Source organism: Triticum urartu, chromosome 2, assembly GCF_003073215.2.
Source record: "Triticum urartu cultivar G1812 chromosome 2, Tu2.1, whole genome shotgun sequence".
Classification (NCBI taxonomy): domain Eukaryota; kingdom Viridiplantae; phylum Streptophyta; class Magnoliopsida; order Poales; family Poaceae; genus Triticum; species Triticum urartu.
In genome coordinates, this window is record NC_053023.1 from 201,947,878 (window position 1) to 201,967,496 (window position 19,619).

A 19,619-nucleotide genomic window follows, 5' to 3' on the forward strand; every position below is an offset into this window, starting at 1 on the left:
GGTCAAGTGGAGGGATTCTCCTGGCTCCTTTGGGGTTATCCTTGTTGCCAGTGATACTCCTCAACCACTTCTCCACCGTATCCTCGTCGACTTCTTCTGAGTGCACCCGAGTGGAATCTTCAATGCCCGAGTACATCCACATCGGATGGTCGCGAGCTTGAAGTGGCTGAATGCGTCGTCTGAGAAAGACTTCCAGGAGATCCATTCCAGTTACACCCTCACGGATGAGATGGACCACTCGCTCAACCAGCACTTTCACCTTCGCTTTCTCCCTGGAGTCACTTTCAAGGCGGAGGGCTTCTCTACGCGAGCCATAGAAAAAGGAGGAAGTCCAGTCGACTGACCTAGAGTCGGCTGGTCTTTGAAGTAAAACCAGGTCGACTGCCACCCTCGTACCGACTCAGGAAGAATTATGGCTGGGAAAGAGCTCTTACCCCTCATGTGAATCCCAAGACCCCCACACATCTGGATCACTTGGGTCCTCTCGTCACTCGGGTTGGCCTTTTTGACCGACTGGGAGCGACACGTGAAAATGTGCTTGAAGAGACACCAGTGTGGTCGACAACCCAAGAAATTTTCGCACAGAGACACGAAAGCAGCAAGATACACGATGGTGTTGGGGGGAAAGTGATGAAGTTGTGCTCCAAAGAAATTCAAGAAAGCTCGGAAAAAAGGATGGGGAGGCAAAGAAAATCCACGGTCGATGTGAGTGGCGAGGAGGACGCACTCACCCTCCCGCGGTCGAGGTTCGGTCTCATCCTCCGGGAGCCGCGCCGATCCGTGAGGAATCAGCCCCTCCTCCGCCAGATCGTCGAGGTCGTCCTGGCGGATCGTCAAACGGATCCAGTCACCCTGGATCCAACCGCGCGGCAAACCAGACCGCGACGAGGATCCGCCCGTGCTGGACTTTTTCCCCTTCGCCTTCGCCGTTGCCTTCTTCGCGCGCTCCAGAGCCACCGTCTTTTCTTTCCCCATCACCGCGGACGGAGCTCGAACGGAGCGGCGGCGCTGGACCAGGAGCAGGCGCAGTGAGGAAAACTGTGAAGGGAGAAGAAGAATGAGGACGCACTGTTCAAAAACCCCGGTCCGGCGCCTTATATGGGGTTGCTTCCGAGTGACTGACCTGTAGGCCCGGGCGATCTTATCAAATCCAGCAACAGTCGCGCGCGCGATACGTGTCAAAAAAGGCGGCGCGGGAATCGAGGCGGCCTTGCCTTATCCAGCCCGATTACTGCGGCCTCCTCCGCCCTGCGTGCTTCCCGAAATTCGAATCCCGCGAGATCCGCGGGCAGCAGAACAACTTGTCAGACGGAAGATCTCCTCCACATTAGCACTCGGACCTCTTCCAACAAAAGTTGACTCGACAAAACCAGGAATGGATCAGGGCGACTGAAAAAGAAGTTGGTGTCACGACCTCGGTTCGTCGATCCAAAACAAGACACACCCGAAGCACGAAAAATGAGTCGGAAGTATTTTCAACTCCTTCTCCACTCAAATCCCGGTCCATTCGGGGGCTAATGATGAGGACATGTACCTAGGGTAGGGTCACAGGCCTGACATAAGTACCATACCCAAGGACATCACTCTAAAGCCAGAAGCATTCGAGGGGTACCATCATCCACTCGACCAGAAATATTTCCACTTGAAGGAATCAAGGTCACTCGACCGTAACAAGAAACACTCGACAGACAGAAGACCTAAAGTCACTCTATACAGCAACGGTCGGACGTTAACTCCTAGACTTAATAGCCATTTCTAACACCTTATTACGGACGTTACCAGTAACACCCCCCTCTTGATGTACCTTAAATCCCTTGTAACGTGGGCTGGCTGGGGTCCTGACGCACTCTATATAAGCCACTCCCCTCCACATGCATAAGGGTTCACACCCCCTGTAACACACACGCATATAATCCAATCGACCGTCTCCGGGCACCGAGACGTAGGGCTGTTACTTCCTCCGAGAAGGGCCTGAACTCGTAATACTTATGCGTACAACTTTTCCATAATTAGGATCTTGCTTCTACATATCTACCATTTATTCTACTGTCAGACTTAGAACCACGACAGAGGGTGCAGAAGCCGCAAGTGAAACTGTCTCCTGGTGCTGAACCACTGATGCGAATGGCCAAATCGTTGAAGCTCGCGTGCCACTGAAGCGTGAAGGTCTACATGCCAGAGCCAGTTTTAACAGAGGAAACAAGAGGTGGAAAAGGAAGAAATCGCAAAACCAGATAAAGCCCACTCTCCCGCGCCTCCACCACTCGCTCTCCCGGCCTCCTCCAGTCCACCACCACCATGCCCGCCTCCCTCCTCCCCCCGACCTTCCTCCCCCACCACCGCCAGCGCCACCGCCTCCGCCTCCCCCTCCCCGTACCCAGCTGCACCACCTCGTCGGCCTCCGTCTCCGTCTCCGCCGCCGGCCCCGCCAGCCGCTACGACTTCGAGCCGCTGCTCGCCTACCTCTCCGACCCCTCCACGGTCGCCTCGCTCACCTCGCCGTCCCCTCCGCCCACCGTGCCGGCCCCCGAGCGCCGACTCGCCGCGTCCTACTCCGCCGTGCCGTCGCACGAGTGGCACGCTCTGCTGCGGGGCCTCGCCGCCAGCGACGCGTCCCTGCCGCTCGCCTTCGCGCTGCTCCCCTTCCTCCAGCGCCACCGCCTCTGCTTCCCGCTCGACCTGCTCCTCTCCTCGCTCATCCACTCGCTCTCCGTCTCCGGCCGCCTGCTCCCTCACTCGCTGCTGCTCTCCTTCCCGCCCTCCCTCTCCGACCCGCCCTCCCCGCTGCTGCTCAACTCCCTCCTCGCCGCCTCCGCCGCCGCCTCCCGCCCCGCCATCGCGCTGCGCCTCCTCGCGCTCATCCGCGAGCACAACTTCCTCCCGGACCTCGCCTCCTACTCGCACCTCCTCGCCTCGCTGCTCAACACGCGGGACCCGCCCGACGCCGCCATCCTCGAGCGCCTCCTCGGTGACCTCAGGGAGTCGCGCCTCGAGCCGGACGCGCCGCTCTTCTCCGACCTCATCTCCGCCTTCGCGCGGGCCGCGCTCCCGGACGCAGCGCTCGAGCTCCTCGCCTCCGCGCAGGCCATCGGGCTCACGCCACGCTCCAATGCCGTCACCGCGCTCATCTCCGCGCTCGGCATCGCCGGTCGCGTGCCCGAGGCTGAAGCGCTATTCTTGGAATTCTTCCTTGCCGGGGAAATCAAACCGAGGACACGCGCGTACAACGCGCTGCTCAAAGGGTATGTCAAAATTGGGTCGCTCAAGAACGCTGAGCACGTGCTCGATGAAATGTCAGAGTGCGGGGTTGCGCCCGATGAGGCCACTTACAGCTTGCTCGTGGACGCGTACACGAGGGCTGGAAGATGGGAGAGTGCAAGGATACTGCTCAAGGAGATGGAAGCTGACGGAGTTAAACCGAGCTCGTATGTGTTCAGCCGGATCCTTGCGGGGTTCCGTGACAGGGGGGATTGGCAGAAGGCATTTGCGGTGCTACGTGAGATGCATGCAAGCGGTGTGCAGCCGGATCGGCATTTCTACAATGTCATGATAGATACATTTGGGAAGTACAATTGCCTTGGGCACGCCATGGATGTGTTTAACCGGATGCGAGGAGAAGGGATTGAACCGGATGTTGTCACATGGAACACACTTATTGATGCGCATTGTAAGGGAGGGCGGCATGATCGCGCCATGGAGCTGTTTAAGGAGATGCGTGAAAGTAACTGCCCACCAGGCACGACCACATATAACATCATGATCAATTTGCTTGGTGAACAAGAGCGATGGGTGGGGGTGGAAACAATGATGTCAGAGATGAAGGAACAGGGCTTGGTTCCCAACATTATCACCTACACTACACTTGTGGATGTGTATGGGAGGTCTGGTAGGTACAAGGAGGCAATTGATTGCATTGAGGCGATGAAAGCTGACGGACTGAAGCCATCGCCCACCATGTACCATGCCCTTGTCAATGCATATGCGCAAAGGGTATGGAACGTTTTTAGTGTGGATTTTTTGTTATGGCTTATGATTGACCATGAATGTTCCTTGCCAATTTGCTTAGTTCCCTAGCTAACCATCTCTGATAACGTTGATGCAAAACTGTCGCTGATTGTACACTTAACAATATTGTTTCATACTAGCCAGCACTTTTCTACTAACAAGAATCTGCATAATCTAATGATGCATTTGAATCTGTAGTTCTATATGTTCTGGATCTTTTGTTTTCATTTGCCTGACTTGTTAGTGGTATACAATATGATAAGATTGTTGCAGTGGCAATACACATGTGTCATTCAACTTAACATTCTATTTCTCATAATTCATGGATGGACCATTTCCAGGGTTTAGCAGACCATGCGTTAAATGTAGTCAAGGCCATGAGAGCGGATGGACTCGAGGCTAGCACGGTAGTGCTCAACTCATTGATTAACGCCTTTGGTGAGGATAGAAGGGTTGTTGAAGCATTCTCCGTGCTTCAATTCATGAAGGAAAATGTAAGTGATGTTTTGCGCTCATTTTGTTATCTTGAGCTGCATCATATTACTTCTCTTAAACCGCTGGTCATCTATGCAATTGAATCTCATGAAAAGACTTCTTTATTTTGCCCATCAAATTTCAGGATTTTAAGCCTGACGTTATTACATACACAACACTAATGAAAGCTCTAATCCGTGTAGAGCAGTTCGACAAGGTAAGCACAAACTCCTTCAAAATGTTCTTTACTGCAATGCTGGTATAGATAGCTTTGATCGAAATGTTATCTGCTCATTATGCTGGCAATGCTGCGCTACTTACAATTGTTCTAACAAATTGTGTGTGATATGCTATTCTAACCTTCTCTTCTTAGATAAGTAGACCAGCATCATGGTTAATAAACTAGTTTATTTGATATTACCTGCAAGCCCTGGCAGTGAAAACCCGTGATCTGAAGTTGTGGACCTTGTGGTTTGTTAATAATGTAACAGGTTCCGGTCATCTACGAAGAAATGATTACATCAGGATGTGCCCCTGACCGCAAAGCTAGAGCAATGCTGCGTTCAGCTTTAAGATATATGAAACACACAAGGGTTGCATAGGCAATTTAGATACAAGTCACTAATCACTGATGGAAGCACAATGTCTCTGTTGATCTTGTTAAACTCGCAATGGAAGGTTGGTACTGAATTCCAGCATTTACCATTTTGCCTTATGTTGTAGATGATTTGCAGTTAATACCAAATCTTACTTTTGCTGACATTTCAATTGTTATATCTTCATCAGGTGAAGCTCCATCTGCCTGACAGATAGACTCTGCTTTTTAAGCTGAGATATATATACAGTTGTCTTCGTAATCGTTTAGGAGAAGAAAGGCACATCTTGGTCAGCCGCCGGAAGGAAGGCTATGTACCAAAAGGAGAGGGGGACTTGAATACTTGATATAGGAAGCAGATACATAAAATCTCTGTCGGGACCTCAGACATTCATATTGAAATTTTTGGAACCAATATTGGCCCATAACTCTGATAGCAGTACAGTGCCTAGAGATGAATTGTAACGTGGAATTACATTTCCAGGCCAATTTCAAATTGTATTCAGATGTACATTTTTGTAGAGTTTGTGTAGGGCAATATTAAAAGATGAAAGGATGCCAGTTTCAGTGTGTCAAATTTACATACTACTCCCTCCGTTCCTAAATATTTGCCTTTTTAGAGATTTCAAATGGACTACCACATATGGATGTATATAGACATACTTTAGAGTGTAGATTCACTCATTTTGCTCTGTATGCAGTCACTTGTTGAAATATCTAGATTGGTGGGTTTCTTTTTCTTTTTTCTCTGCATGTACTTGCTCTATGCAATGTCGCTGTATTTGCTCTATGCAATTCAGGGCATGCGTTAGCGTGTGACCGGGGCACACACAGTTGTATGCACCCGCCTGGTGTTGACAATGTTACATACAGCAGTGACATTGAATTAGGAAGCTTGGCAGAATCCAAAACACGCGACTTCAGTACTTGCATAGATAGAAGTAGGACAGTTAAACATCAGGCATTGCAGTAGCAAATATCTTGGACAAAGCTAGTTTAATACTACAAGACTACTGATAAATCTGCCATAACTACTAAGCTTCAATTCCTGCCAATTTCCAACATCAACCAATCCTTCCTCATATCCATGGGAAGTGCCACAAGGGATTCAAACTTGCGGTCGCTGCTAGTGAGAATACAGTAGGCCCTCAGCAGATCACCCCGTCCTAAGTTTGGTATCTCTTGAAGTGCCGCAAAGATTTCCTTCGGAGATGCATTCGCTGGTTCCTCTCGAGGTTCATTTGGCTTCGTAGATATCTGAAATGAATTCTTGATATTCCCAGACATGCAAAAGAGTGCATCATCTGTTCTGAACCTCTTCCTCCTCGTGCTCTGTAGAGTGGGTTGCATTGATGTCGGCGTTCCACCCTGGTCTTGACTGCTAGGTTCAGATGCTGAAGGTGAATTTTGAATAAGCTCCCGGACATCTTCAGCACCCTTCAACGCCATTTCTTGGGCATTCTCAGCGCCTGCACTCTCATCTTCGCTTGTAGCATAATCTCTGGAGAATATTAGACTTATCGCATCCCAATTCTTGATAACTTTGTTTTTGTAGCACGCAGCTGCTTTGTTTTTCTGTAAAATAATCACCAAATGTGAACCATATATAAGCTAGAATCGTCGTATCCCAGTAAGAAACAATACGAACGAATTTGTATACCCCACCTGAATGTACGTTTTCCAAGCATCCTCATTGTGAATCACGATCATTTTCTTGTTTCGATCCCATCCAAACTCAGAACGGGCGAGCAACTTGCTGATGGTACTGCAATGCTTGTCAAAGGTCTTGCATCTCGACAGCACGTGATCCCTTGTGATCTCCACATTGCACTTCTCACGCACATCTTTCACAACGCCGAGTATGCATGTGGCTTCCATCCATTCGCTGTATGATTGCCATTGTTGTGATGCTCGACAAGAACATCAAGGAGAGCCTGGTCCATTTTGTCTGTCCAAGTAAGGTAACCCCTGTGTTTCCTCTTCCCGTTGCTTGAATCCATCTGACCACAAGATCACACTTGCTAGATTCAGGAAACGCAAGGAGAAGTGTCAACCATGGACAGAGATTGGCTATAAGCTTTGGAGATACTCAAGATGAAAACAGAATTGATAAACATAGGTCACAAATCACTGTCTCATTACGTCTTTCTTCAACATTGAATCTTGGCAATGTTGGACTGATTTTGTGTTAAGCTACTAAGCTAGCAAAATGAGATCTGCAGCATAGAGCATACCTGATGACTCGCACCTTCCACGGTGTTGCTGTTTGGCTTCTTGATTTGTCCCTAGTGGCGTGCGCCAGTTACCCTGCGCAAAGGAGCACCTCAATCATTCTGAGAAATTCAACACCGGAGACAAAGCAGCCAGCATCGAGCAAGGCGAAGTAGATCCGCATCCTGGGGCCACCGGAGGTAAGCACAGTGGCTGTGGGCTGCGGTGGACGGCGGTGGTGGAGGAGGGTCGGGGTACAGTTAGGACAGCAGCCGTAGGCATGGTTTGGAGGGTGGCTGGTGAGCGGTTTGCCCGTTGCCGGAGACGAGGGAGGAAGGAGGGTACCTGGACTGGAGCCGCCGCCGCCGCCGAGCGTCCGAGAGACGGAGAAAGAGGAGGGATTCAATTCTCAGGATTCCAGGGGTTTGGGCTCGGAATTATCTAGTTCTTTTTTTACGTGGTCGATTAATTCTCACAGAATTGGGGGCGGAACTGGCAACTCTAATACCACATCCCGAAATGTCATTACGAATTACAAGGCATCTCCAATTCCTGTGAAAAAACTGACCTCTCCCTTCCATGCCCGCATCCCCAGTACGCCCACAAAGGAAGGTAATGCTGCCCACCGGCATCGAGTCGTGATGGAGGTTTTCATTGTCGACGTGTCTGCCCCATCTTCTGTCTTCGTGAGATCTTAGCTTTCAGAATTGAAAACTCACTCGTGAAAAGATCTTGGCTTCTAAAATTCCAAATTGATGTCGTAGTGGCAATGAGGGTGCATGATTTATGAATCAAGTCTCATTTGGCCGCTTTTTGCTGAATATTGACTTTGAATTTTAATAGAAAAGTTGACATATTCCAATATTGTTGAAATGTATGCATTCAAAACATTAATATTTTGTTCTTGAAGTGAAATTCAAATGAGAGCCATATATGCAAAAAAAAGAGGAACAATAACAATTTTTTATTGGGATTTAAGTTTTGGGGATGGTTGAGAAGCCACCCTTGCAATATCCATGTTTTTTGGGGATTTCGGTTTTGGGAATGAGTTTTTCGCATGAAATTTTGCAGATGGATTAGACTGCACTAACTATGTTGGTTAGGATGGCAATCGGGCGGGTTTGGATGGGTAGAGCTCCACCCGATCCATGCTCATTTCTATATAATCCCATTGACCGTGTCCATACCTGTTTGACATCCAGCTATCCATGTAAATCCAAGGAGCAGTAGAAACAGTAGCTACAAGACACTAAAAATGGTAGCTACAAATGCAAACGAGAGTTCCAACTTAGTGATATGCTCGACCACAATGGTGTCAGAAAAGAGCATGATTACCCTCAAGTGCAAGGACAAATTGTAGCACTTATGGATCTGAAAGTAATGAGTATCGAACCCCAATGGAGCAAGTAAGCAGACTTCGTATTCTCTCGAGCTATATATGCCTATGATACAAACTTCTATACACTTTTAGCATGTACTTTACTAAGATTCTTTTTAATTAGAGCATGAGTTATGGAGGCAACACCTTGGTGTTGCCCCATGCCCCCCCATGAGTGCATGAGACGGTGAGGCGCTGGCTTCATCTAGCACCTGCCCAACCCACTGGTCCCAAGCTATCATCTTTGGTGGGTTCCATTTTCATCTCTCTCTTCGATTTCTTACTCCTTTGTTTCCAAGATTAGAAGAGGAGAAGCAAGACATCTCTTTCCATGTTGCTTTTTCCATCTCTTTTCTGCTTTTCTAGACGAGGAGGTTGGCTCATATGCAGGATGTAGCTTTGGTCTGCAAGCAACATGTTGTGCTGATTTGGGACCATTCGAACCTAGGTGGCAGCTGGGGCACCCGCCCGCGTGTAGCGTAGTAGATGCGCTTAGATGGAAGTAAATGATAAGTTGGGTACTGACAGTAAAGCGTGCAAGTAAATTAAAGAAGGAATGATGCAGGTAATAATGATTGCAAGTGAATAAAGAAAACAAGAGGGGCAGTGGTAAATAAGGTGGTGGCATTTTCCCTACGCAATTGTCTTTGACAACATGACCAATACACATACTGTTACAAATTGATATGTGGGAGAGGCACATACTCAACACTTTGCAGAACCATTTACTCACACGCCACTTATGATTGAATCTTCATGGGGCAACCCACCTGGCAATTGAAAGTTACCAAGGTAAATCCAACCATAGCTTTAGGTTCTTTAGGTCCTCTCTATACCACATAGTACAGTTCCAATGTTTGTATAGTGGTTTCTTGTCACTCTGACCTCCCCTCCCACCTTCATCATACATATTGCTTAATCTAGAGTGTTGATATAATGTACATATGCACCCACCCAGTAGCACAAGCAATAGCACCATATCAACACATATGATTCAAACCAATCGTATAGATCATTGATGCCACAAGGACAAGGAAAATTATCCAAACTGTAAAAAATGATAGAGACAACACGAAAAATCACAGGGTAATGTTCCATTAATTGGCATGTCCTAGTAGGATACTACAAATTCATAAAGAGGAATACACCATTGGGCAAAAGAAAGAAGATGGTAGTGGAGATGTGAAAGTGCATTATATCGACTAGAGGAGGGGTGAATAGGCGATTTTTATGAATTCTTCACTGAGGAATTTCAGGGTGAGGAAATTCCTAAACGAAGAACTACTTGCAGCGGAATAAGTACTTAGATGTAAACATAATAGAACATAAGCATGGTCATCATGATGAAATGAAGACAAGCTCAGAGTACAGAAAGCGTAAACACAGGATAACACAGGATGAAGACAAACAGACTGAAAAAATTAAACTGAGGAAATTGAGAAAGTCTTCAATCAAAATCTTCAAATAGATATGAACAAGCACACAACACAGTAAATGAGGAAATGAAAGAGTTGAGGAAATAGAACTAGTAAGCTCGGTGAAGACAATGATTTGGTAGACCAGTTCCAACTGCTGTGACAGTTGTACGTCTGGTTGGAGCGGCTAGGTATTTAAACCTAAGGACACACGGTCCTCACTGTATTCTCCTTGAGCTAAGGTCACACAGACCTCACCCAATCACTCGTGGTAAGTCTTCAGGTGACTTCCAAACCTTCACAAACTCGGTCACTCGGCGATCCACAATTTCCTCTTGGATGCTCTAGACCATGATGCCTAACCATCTGGAAGAAGCACGGTCTTCAAAGGTAACAAGCGTCGGATCTACGCAAGATCAATCTCTTCAATGATGCTCAATCACTTTGGGTTTGTAGGGGTTTGGGTTGGGTTTCCTCACTTGATGATTTTCACTCAAAGTCCTCGGAGGATGGGATGCTCTCAAATGACAAGTATCAGTTTCTCTCGGAGCAGCCAACCAGCTAGTGGTTGTAGGGGGCGGCTATTTATAGCCTAGGGAGCAGCCCGACATGATAAGACATAAATACCCTTTAATGATATGACCGTTAGGTGGGTAGATATTTTGGGACAGCTGGCGCGTAGCACAGCAACAGTCGGAATTTTGAGTATCAAATTCCTCAGGGCTATCATGTTCCTCATTGTGTAGGCAATCCGCACTGGCGAATTCCTAATTCCTCAGTCAGAACAAATTCCTCAGAGATCAGAAGAACTTTGTCTCTGTCACTGAAGAAATTGAGTGAGCTGTATGAGATTTTCAATGGCTTCACTTGAAGGGATTGGTAGGTGTGGGATTTTGAGTTGAGCATCACGTGGAAATTTTTCCTTAGTATTTTCTCGACCCCCTTTAACAGTACGGTGTTTCCTATGACTCAAGAAAGAGAAAATGAAACTACGAAAACATAAGTCTTCATGCTTCACGTTCCTCGAATGAATACCAAGTCTTCAAGGTCACACCAATTTCTTCACTTTCAAAGTCTTCAGAAATCCAAAGTCTTCAGTCGAAGACATTCATTTTTAGGGGTCGACTTTCTCTGTAAATATCAAAATCCTCATAGACTTATAGACCTGTGTACACTCATAAACACATTGGTCCCTTAACCTATAAGTCTTCAATACACCAAAATCATTAAGGGGCACTAGATGCACTTACAATCTCCCCCTTTTTGGTGATTGATGACAATATAGGTTAACTTTTCAACGGGGATAAACATATGAAGTGTAAGTACTGATATTGAGGAATTTGATTGCAAGATATAGAAGAACTCCCCCTGAAGATGTGCATAGTGAGGAATTTGCTTTTGAAGCAATGCACACTTGAAGAGTAGAATCATGGAGATCTCCTCCTATATCTTGTAATTCATACATGCATTTAACATATAATATGAAGAATTTGAAATGCATGATGAAATATGGTGACTGATGTAATTCAGCATGCGTGCATTAACATGAATGAGGAATAAGCATGCAGAAAATCTCAGCAAAAGTATTAGACCACCATAGAGTTTAAGTTTACAACTCGACCGAATAAAGTCTCAGAAGAACGAGAGTTGTAACTTAGCAAAAAAACGCCCATATAAGTAGACCCGCTTGAAGACTAACTCAAATTTCTCCCCCTTTGTCATCGAATGACCAGAAGGATCGAAAAATGAGGACTAACGCCCCTGAAGAACATCAAGTTGATGGAGGAGCGCCAGCGTTGTTGGGGTCGTTTGTTATTGTAGGGCCTGCCGCAGTGTCGTCCATGTCTTCATGCTCATCGGTTTCGCGTGATGAAGAATATGAGCTGGCCACCAAGGAAGGAACCTTGACCTTTTTGAATTTCTTCGCTGGTGGTTCAGACCAGGCAAAGTCCTCCTTGAGTCCCATTTGCTTCAGATCTTCTTCACCATATAGATGTGACAGAATAGCCCAGGTGCGACCGAAGACTTCATGGAGGTAGTAATGGTTTTTCTTCACTGCATTGTGAGTATCAGTCATGTTGTGAAAAATAGAACCAAACTAACGCTTAACCCATTTGTGGTTTCGATCCACCTTCTGGTGAAGACTAAGAAGAAGCTCACGGTCAGTCATCACCCTGGGAGCTGTGGCTTGAGGATTTGGCTTTGAAGCATTAGTGGCAGAATCATGAGTGGCAGAGTCATCATTGGTGGAGTAAGATGCAGCTTTGCGAAACTGACCATCCAATGGACGAATGCCTTCATCTATAACTGCAGCGGCCTTGCCCTTTTCATCAACTGAGGAATATGTCCGCTTGAGGACTTCAATTGGGGGCAAGTAGCTGAGGTGATTCTGAAAATCAGCCTTGTAGTTGAGTGAAGACCTTATTCTGAGGAATCTCATAATCCAAGGTGCGTAAGGCTTCAACTCAAACGGAGAGAGTGCAACATTTTCCAGAGTCCTCATGAAAAAATCATGATAGTTGACGGGAATGCCATGCATGATATTGAACAGAAGATTCTTCATGATGCCAACGACTTCTTCATCAGTCGAGTCGTGGCCTTTGATAGGACTCAAAGTCTTCGTCAGAATGCGATAGACTATTCTTGGCACATATAGCAATTCCTTCACGAGGAATTTGGTCCTTGGGGCTTGACCGGGCTTCAGAGGCTTCATTAGCACTTGCATGTAATGGGCAGTGAGTTCAGGCTCATGGTACAGGCAACGAGCTCCTTCAAGGGGAGGACTGATTGGCAGGGCGTGAAGTAATTCAGAGGCCGGTGCTTTGTAGTGAGTGTTTTCGGTCATCCAGTCCAATACCCAAGATTTGATATCATCAGCATCTCCGGTGACATGCATAGTTGCATAGAATTGAAGAATGAGCTCTTCATTCCAATCGCAAATATCTGTGCAAAAGTTGAGCAGTCATGCATCATGAAGCACACTGAGGACTGGGGTGAAGCAAGGCAGTGATTCCATGTCCACGTAAGGAATATGCTCATGGTCGAAGACTTTGTCCTTGTTAAAGAGCAGTGAAAAATAAAAATTTTCTTGGCTGGCAGTCTAGAAGCGCTTCCTTCTAAGACGAGCAGAGTCATAAGGATTGTAGTCTGTGAAGAACACATGCTCGTCGAAGAAGTCATCAGCCTTGAATTTCTGCTTCTTCGAGAAGGGATCCTTTGGCTTGGGCTGAGGGGTATCGGTCAATTGCATCACCACCTCAGGAATAGCAATATCAGGATCCACAGGCTGAGGAATTTCAGCTTCTTCTTCAGTGGCAGCCTGGGTCTTCAATTCTTCATTAATATTTTCTTCACCACTAGTGGCTGGAATCTCTTCGTGGACAGACGGTGTGGCATGAGGTTCTTCAGATCCCATCTGTATTTCAGTATTCACACGGGACTGAGGAATTTGTTGAAGGGGTGTGAACGGACGAGAATTGGGGTGCTGACTTTCCCAAAAGTCATCGTTCAATACTGGAGTTGTGCACCCAATGTCCACATCTTCTTCTTCACTCTTTTCCTCAACGCCGGCCTCTTCAGCAGTGAACTGAGGCATGGGCGATGAGACTATTAGGCTTGAAGGGATTCCATCCGGTTCAATTTCTTCATCCAACTGCTCTGACGAAGCAACAGAAGGAATGTCATCATCAGATCCACTTAGGATCTCATATTCTTCATCAAAAGGAACAAGGTCCTTTGATGGCATGGATGAGACAGGAACAACATCAATTGGGTTGTCAAAAGAGCTAGTCAATGGCTCCATCTTCTTCGGAGCTAAAGAACCTGATGAAGTTGATGCTTTCCTTTTCTTCACAGCTGCACGCTCCGCAGCCTTGATCTTCTTCACATCTAATGCAGAAGGAAGAATTGGACTTGGTGTAGGTGCAGGAGGAGCAGAGGGAATTGGCTCATTTACTTCAGGCTCAGCGGCAGAAGCTTCAGCTGGCCTGACAGTTTCTTCAGGTGCAACATGATGTCCCACAAGTATAGGGGATCTATCGTAGTCCTTTTGATAAGTAAGAGTGTCGAACCCAATGAGGAGCAGAAGGAAATGATAAGCGGTTTTCAGCAAGGTATTCTCTGCAAGCACTGAAATTATACGTAACAGATAGTTTTGTGATAGGATAATTTGTAATGAGCAACAAGTAACAAAAGTAAATAAAGTGCAGCAAGGTGGCCCAATCCTTTTTGTAGCAAAGGACAAGCCTGGACAAACTCTTATACAGAGAAAAGTGCTCCCGAGGACACATGGGAATTATCGTCAAGCTAGTTTTCATCACGTTCATATGATTCGCGTTCGGTACTTTGATAATTTGATATGTGGGTGGACCGGTGCTTGGGTGCTGCCCTTATTTGGACAAGCATCCCACTTATGATTAACCCCTATTGCAAGCATCTGCAACTACAAAAGAAGTATTAAGGTAAACCTAACCATAGCATGAAACATATGGATCCAAATCAGCCCCTTATGAAGCAACGCATAAACTAGGGTTTAAGCTTCTGTCACTCTAGCAACCCATCATCTACTTATTACTTCCCAATGCCTTCCTCTAGGCCCAAATAATGGTGAAGTGTCATGTAGTCGACGTTCACATAACACCACTAGAGGAGAGACAACATACATCTCATCAAAATATCGAACGAATACCAAATTCACATGACTACTAATAGCAAGACTTCTCCCATGTCCTCAGGAACAAACATAACTACTCACAAAGCATATTCATAATCAGAGGAGTATTAATATGCATATAGGATCTGAACATATGGTCTTCCACCAAATAAACCAACTAGCATCAACTACAAGGAGTAATCAACACTACTAGCAACCTACAAGTACCAATCTCAGACTTAGAGACAAGAATTGGATACAAGAGATGAACTAGGGTTTGAGAGGAGATGGTGTTGGTGAAGATGTTGATGGAGATTGCCCTCTCCCAATGAGAGGAGCGTTGGTGATGATGATGGCGATGATTTCCCCCTCCCAGAGGGAAGTGTCCCTGGCAGAACAGCTCTGTCGGAGCCCTAGATTGGTTCCGCCAAGGTTCCACCTCGTGCCGCGGAGTCTCGTCCCGAAAGCTTGCTTATGATTTTTCTTCGGACGAAAGACTTCATATAACAGAAGATGGGCACCAGAGGGCCAACAGGGGGCCCACGAGGCAGGGGGGCGCGCCCAGGGGGTAGGGCGCGCCCCCACCCTCTTGGCCAGGGTGTGGGCCCCCTCTGGTATTTCTTCTGCTCAGTATTTTTTATTATTTCCAAAAATAACTTTCGTGGAGTTTCAGGAATTTTGGAGTTGTGCAGAATAGGTCTCTAATATTTGCTCCTTTTCCAGTCTAGAATTCCAGCTGTCGGCATTCTCCCTCCTTATGTAAACCTTGTAAAATAAGAGAGAATAGGCATAAGTATTGTGACATAATGTGTAATAACAGCCCATAATGCAATAAATATTGATATAAAAACATGATGCAAAATGGACGTATCAACTCCCCCAAGCTTAGACCTTGCTTGTCCTCAAGCGGAAGTCGATAACAATAAATATGTCCACATGTTTAGAGATAGAGGTGTCGATAAAATAAAATACGGACATGAGGGCATCATGATTATTCTCATAACAGCAACATATATAGATATTGTCATATGATTTCTTATGCTCAAGTAATAATCTATTCACAATGCAAAGTATGAATTAGAAACTCTATTGAGAACTAACAAACTATAATCTCAGTCATTGAAGCAATTGCAATTTATCATAACATCAGAAAGAGTCTATGTCAGAGCCTTTTAGCAAGTCCACATACTCAACTATCATTTAGTCTTTCACAATTGCTAACACTCACGCAATACTTGTGGTTACGAAGTTTTAATCGGACACAGAGAAAGATAGGGGCTTATAGTTTCGCCTCCCAACCTTTTACCTCAAGGGTAATGTCAACAATAATAGTTCATGCTAACTTACATCCAATTAGATATATATATATATATATATATGTATATATATATATCAGGATCTTTCCAACATACTATGCTTGCCAAAGGATAAAATGTAAAAAGGAAAGGTGAAGATCACCATGACTCTTGCATAAGGTAGAAGATAAACATAAAAGATAGGCCCTTCGCAGAGGGAAGCAGAGGTTGCCATGCGCTTTCAGGGTTGGATGCACAAAATCTTAATGCGAAAGAACGTCACTTTATATTGCCACTTGTGATGTGGACCTTTATTATGCAGCCTGTCGCTTTTATTTCTTCCACATCACAAGATCGTATAAAGCTTATTTCCTCCACACCAATCAATCATACATTTTTAGAGAGCAATTTTTATTGCTTGCACCGATGACAACTTACTTGAAGGATCTTACTCAATCCATAGGTAGATATGGTGGACTCTCATGGCAAAACTGGGTTTAAGGGTATTTGGAAGCACAAGTAGTATCTCTACTTGGTGCAAAGAATTTGGCTAGCATGAGGGGGAAAGGCAAGCTCAACATGTTGGATGATCCATGACAATATACTTTATTTTAGATATAAGAAAACATAACCCATTACGTTGTCTTCCTTGTCCAACATCAACTCTTTAGCATGTCATATTTTAATGAGTGCTCACAACCTCTCTTTCTTTATTACTTCCTATTAATTGCAACGATGACCAAAGCTATGTTTGTCAACTCTCAACAACTTTTAATCATCATACTCTTTCTATGTGAAGTCATTACTCTTCATAAGATCAATATGATCTATTTGTTTCTTTTTATTCTTTTCTCTTTCTTTTATTCCCTCAAGATCATAGCAAGATAATCAAGCCCTTAACTCAACACTAATCTTTATTATATAGCTCACGGACTCGATTACATAGAGGGATCACAAAGAAAAACTCAAAACTAGACCATACCAAAACTTTATTCTACTAGATCAAGATACTACTAAAAGGATCGAACTAAGAAAAACGGTAAAGATGGGAGTGTGATGGTGATACGATACCGGGGCATCTCCCCCAAGCTTGGCAGTTGCCAAGGGGAGTGCCCATACCCATGTGATTATGTCTCCTTCCTCAGAAGTGGTGGTGATGGGGTTGTTGATGAGGCAGGCTTGTCGTCCCTCTTCCAAGGCATGGGCTCACCATCATAGAAGGATGATCGAGTCTCCGGGATCCTCAGATCTGCAGCCAAACTCATTCTCTGGAATCTATATTCATACTCACAGTTTTGGTTTTGCAGGTCACAGATTTGGGCTTGGAGGTGCTCGATTTTCTTATGGAGCTTGAAGATGGCCTCCCCAATGTCCTTGGCATCCAGCTTGTGGTTGTTGGTGAACTCCGCAATCATCATGTGATTGGAGTCAAGTCCACGCTCCACCATCTCCTGGCACTTGAAAACTTGTTGCTCCATTGCCTCGAGCCTTGTCTCCACGCTTCCGGTCTTCCTCGGTCCCTCAACATCACGGATGTGCAGCACCCCCTCATGCATCTCAATGGTTTGAGGGTGTTGCAGCACCTCCGCGAGATAGGGGTTGATGACCTTCTCGAAGAACTTGTCCTTGGGGGCACTTGGAGACGTCATGATGATCTAGATCTGTCAGAAGAACAGATCAAAACAAGAACAGAGGATATTTGCGTGATACAGGAGTCAAAACCTTCGGGAGATTATATAATGAATTTTTACCGACCAAAATACGTATCGTGCAAGAAAACGGAGTCCGGAGAGCACACGAGGTAGGGGGCACGCCCAGTAGGGTAGGGCGTGCCCTCCACCCTCGTGGAGGCCTCGTGTCCTTCCCGGACTGCTTCTTATTTTTCTATTTTTCTAAATGTTCCAAAGCGGAGAAAAATTGCCATTAGAACTGTTTTGGAGTCGGTTTACTTACCGTACCGCATACCTATTCCTTTTCGGAGTCTGAAACGTTCTGGAAAGTGTCCCTTATGTATTCCTCCGGGGTTACGGTTTCAATAACATTAGTTTCGACATTTATAGGATTACCTGAGATGTAATGTTTGATTCTTTGACCGTTCACCACCTTCGGATTTGTGCCTTCGAAGTTATTGATTTTTATGGCACCGGAACGATAGACCTCCTCGATAACGTAAGGACCTTCCCATTTAGAGAGAAGTTTTCCTGCAAAAAATCTTAAACAAGAGTTGTATAGCAATACATAATCACCTACATTAAACTCACGCTTTTGTATCCTTTTGTCATGCCATCTTTTAACTTTTTCTTTAAACAACTTGGCATTCTCATAGGCCTGAGTTCTCCATTCATCAAGTGAGCTAATGTCAAATAACCTCTTCTCACCGGCAAGTTTGAAATCATAGTTAAGCTCTTTAATGGCCCAATATGCCTTATGTTCTAATTCGAGAGGTAAGTGACATGCTTTACCATAAACCATTTTATACGGAGACATACCCATAGGATTTTTATATGCAGTTCTATAGGCCCATAATGCATCATCAAGTTTCTTGGACCAATTCTTTCTAGATCTATTAACAGTCTTTTGCAAAATTAATTTGAGCTCTCTGTTACTCAATTCTACTTGACCACTAGACTGTGGGTGATAAGGAGATATAATTCTATGATTAACATCATATTTAGCAAGCATTTTTCGGAAAGCACCATGAATAAAATGTGAACCACCATCAGTCATTAAATATCTAGGGACTCCAAACCTCGGAAAAATAACTTCTTTAAGCATTTTAATAGAAGTGTTATGATCAGCACTACTAGTTAGAATAGCTTCTACCCACTTAGTAACATAATCAACAACAACTAAAATATGTGTGTATCCATTAGAGGCAGGAAAAGGTCCCATATAATCAAAGCCCCATGAAAGTGCGTTATATCAACTAGAGGGGGGGGAATAGGCGATTTTTATGAATTCTTCACTAAGGAATTTGCTAGTGAGGAAATTCCTTAGCGAAGAACTACTTGCAGCGGAATAAGTACTCATAAGTAAACATAACAGAATACATGCATGGTCATCATGATGAAATGAAGACAAACACAGAGTACAGAAAGCGTAAACACAGGATAGCATAAGATGAAGACAAACAGACCGAAGAAATTGAACTGAGGAAATTGAGAAAGTCTTCAAACACAGATATGAACAAACACACAACACAGTAATGAGGAAATGGAAGTGTTGAGGAAATAGAACCAGTTGGCTTGGTGAAGACAATGATTTGGTAGACCAGTTCCAACTGCTGTCTTAGTTGTACATCTGGTTGGAAATGAAAGATGTCCAAGAAAGTTATAGTCTTTTCTTCAACTTTAATAGGTGCATCTACTTTTACTTCTATGGGAGGATGATATTTAAACCACTTCTCCTTAGGGAGATCAATATGAGCAGCAAAATATTCACAGAAAGAAGCTACTATCTCAGAGTCAAGTCCATATTTAGTGCTAAATTTACGGAAAAAACCGGTATCCATAAAAGATTTAACACAATCAAACTTAGGTGTCATACCTGACTCCTTACCTTCATCGATATCCCAATCTTCAGAGTTGCGTTTAAT

The 19,619-nt window shown here is 45.1% G+C and overlaps 2 protein-coding genes across 5 annotated transcripts; one reads left to right on the forward strand and one right to left on the reverse strand.

The window, feature by feature from the left end:
* Positions 1-2,278: 2,278 nt before the first annotated feature.
* Positions 2,279-5,655, forward strand: LOC125536754 (pentatricopeptide repeat-containing protein CRP1, chloroplastic). Its single transcript, XM_048700005.1, has 5 exons — positions 2,279-3,990; positions 4,347-4,499; positions 4,625-4,696; positions 4,971-5,157; positions 5,266-5,655. Exons 1-4 carry the CDS (start codon positions 2,299-2,301, stop codon positions 5,079-5,081), a joined length of 2,028 nt encoding a protein of 675 aa, XP_048555962.1. The 5' UTR covers positions 2,279-2,298; the 3' UTR covers positions 5,082-5,157; positions 5,266-5,655.
* Positions 5,656-5,975: 320 nt separating this feature from the next.
* LOC125536755 lies at positions 5,976-7,871 on the reverse strand. 4 transcript variants are annotated; one of them, XM_048700007.1, is made up of 4 exons: positions 7,631-7,871; positions 7,309-7,381; positions 6,740-7,074; positions 5,976-6,649 (listed from the first exon to the last, which is right to left on the reverse strand). In XM_048700007.1, exons 3-4 carry the CDS (start codon positions 6,950-6,952, stop codon positions 6,116-6,118), a joined length of 747 nt encoding a protein of 248 aa, XP_048555964.1. In that variant the 5' UTR covers positions 6,953-7,074; positions 7,309-7,381; positions 7,631-7,871; the 3' UTR covers positions 5,976-6,115. The 4 variants fall into 4 exon arrangements, with proteins under 4 accessions (XP_048555964.1, XP_048555963.1, XP_048555966.1 ...); XM_048700006.1 differs by having other exon boundaries at positions 6,740-7,095; XM_048700009.1 differs by having other exon boundaries at positions 7,309-7,871.
* Between the last annotated feature and the right edge of the window lie 11,748 nt (positions 7,872-19,619).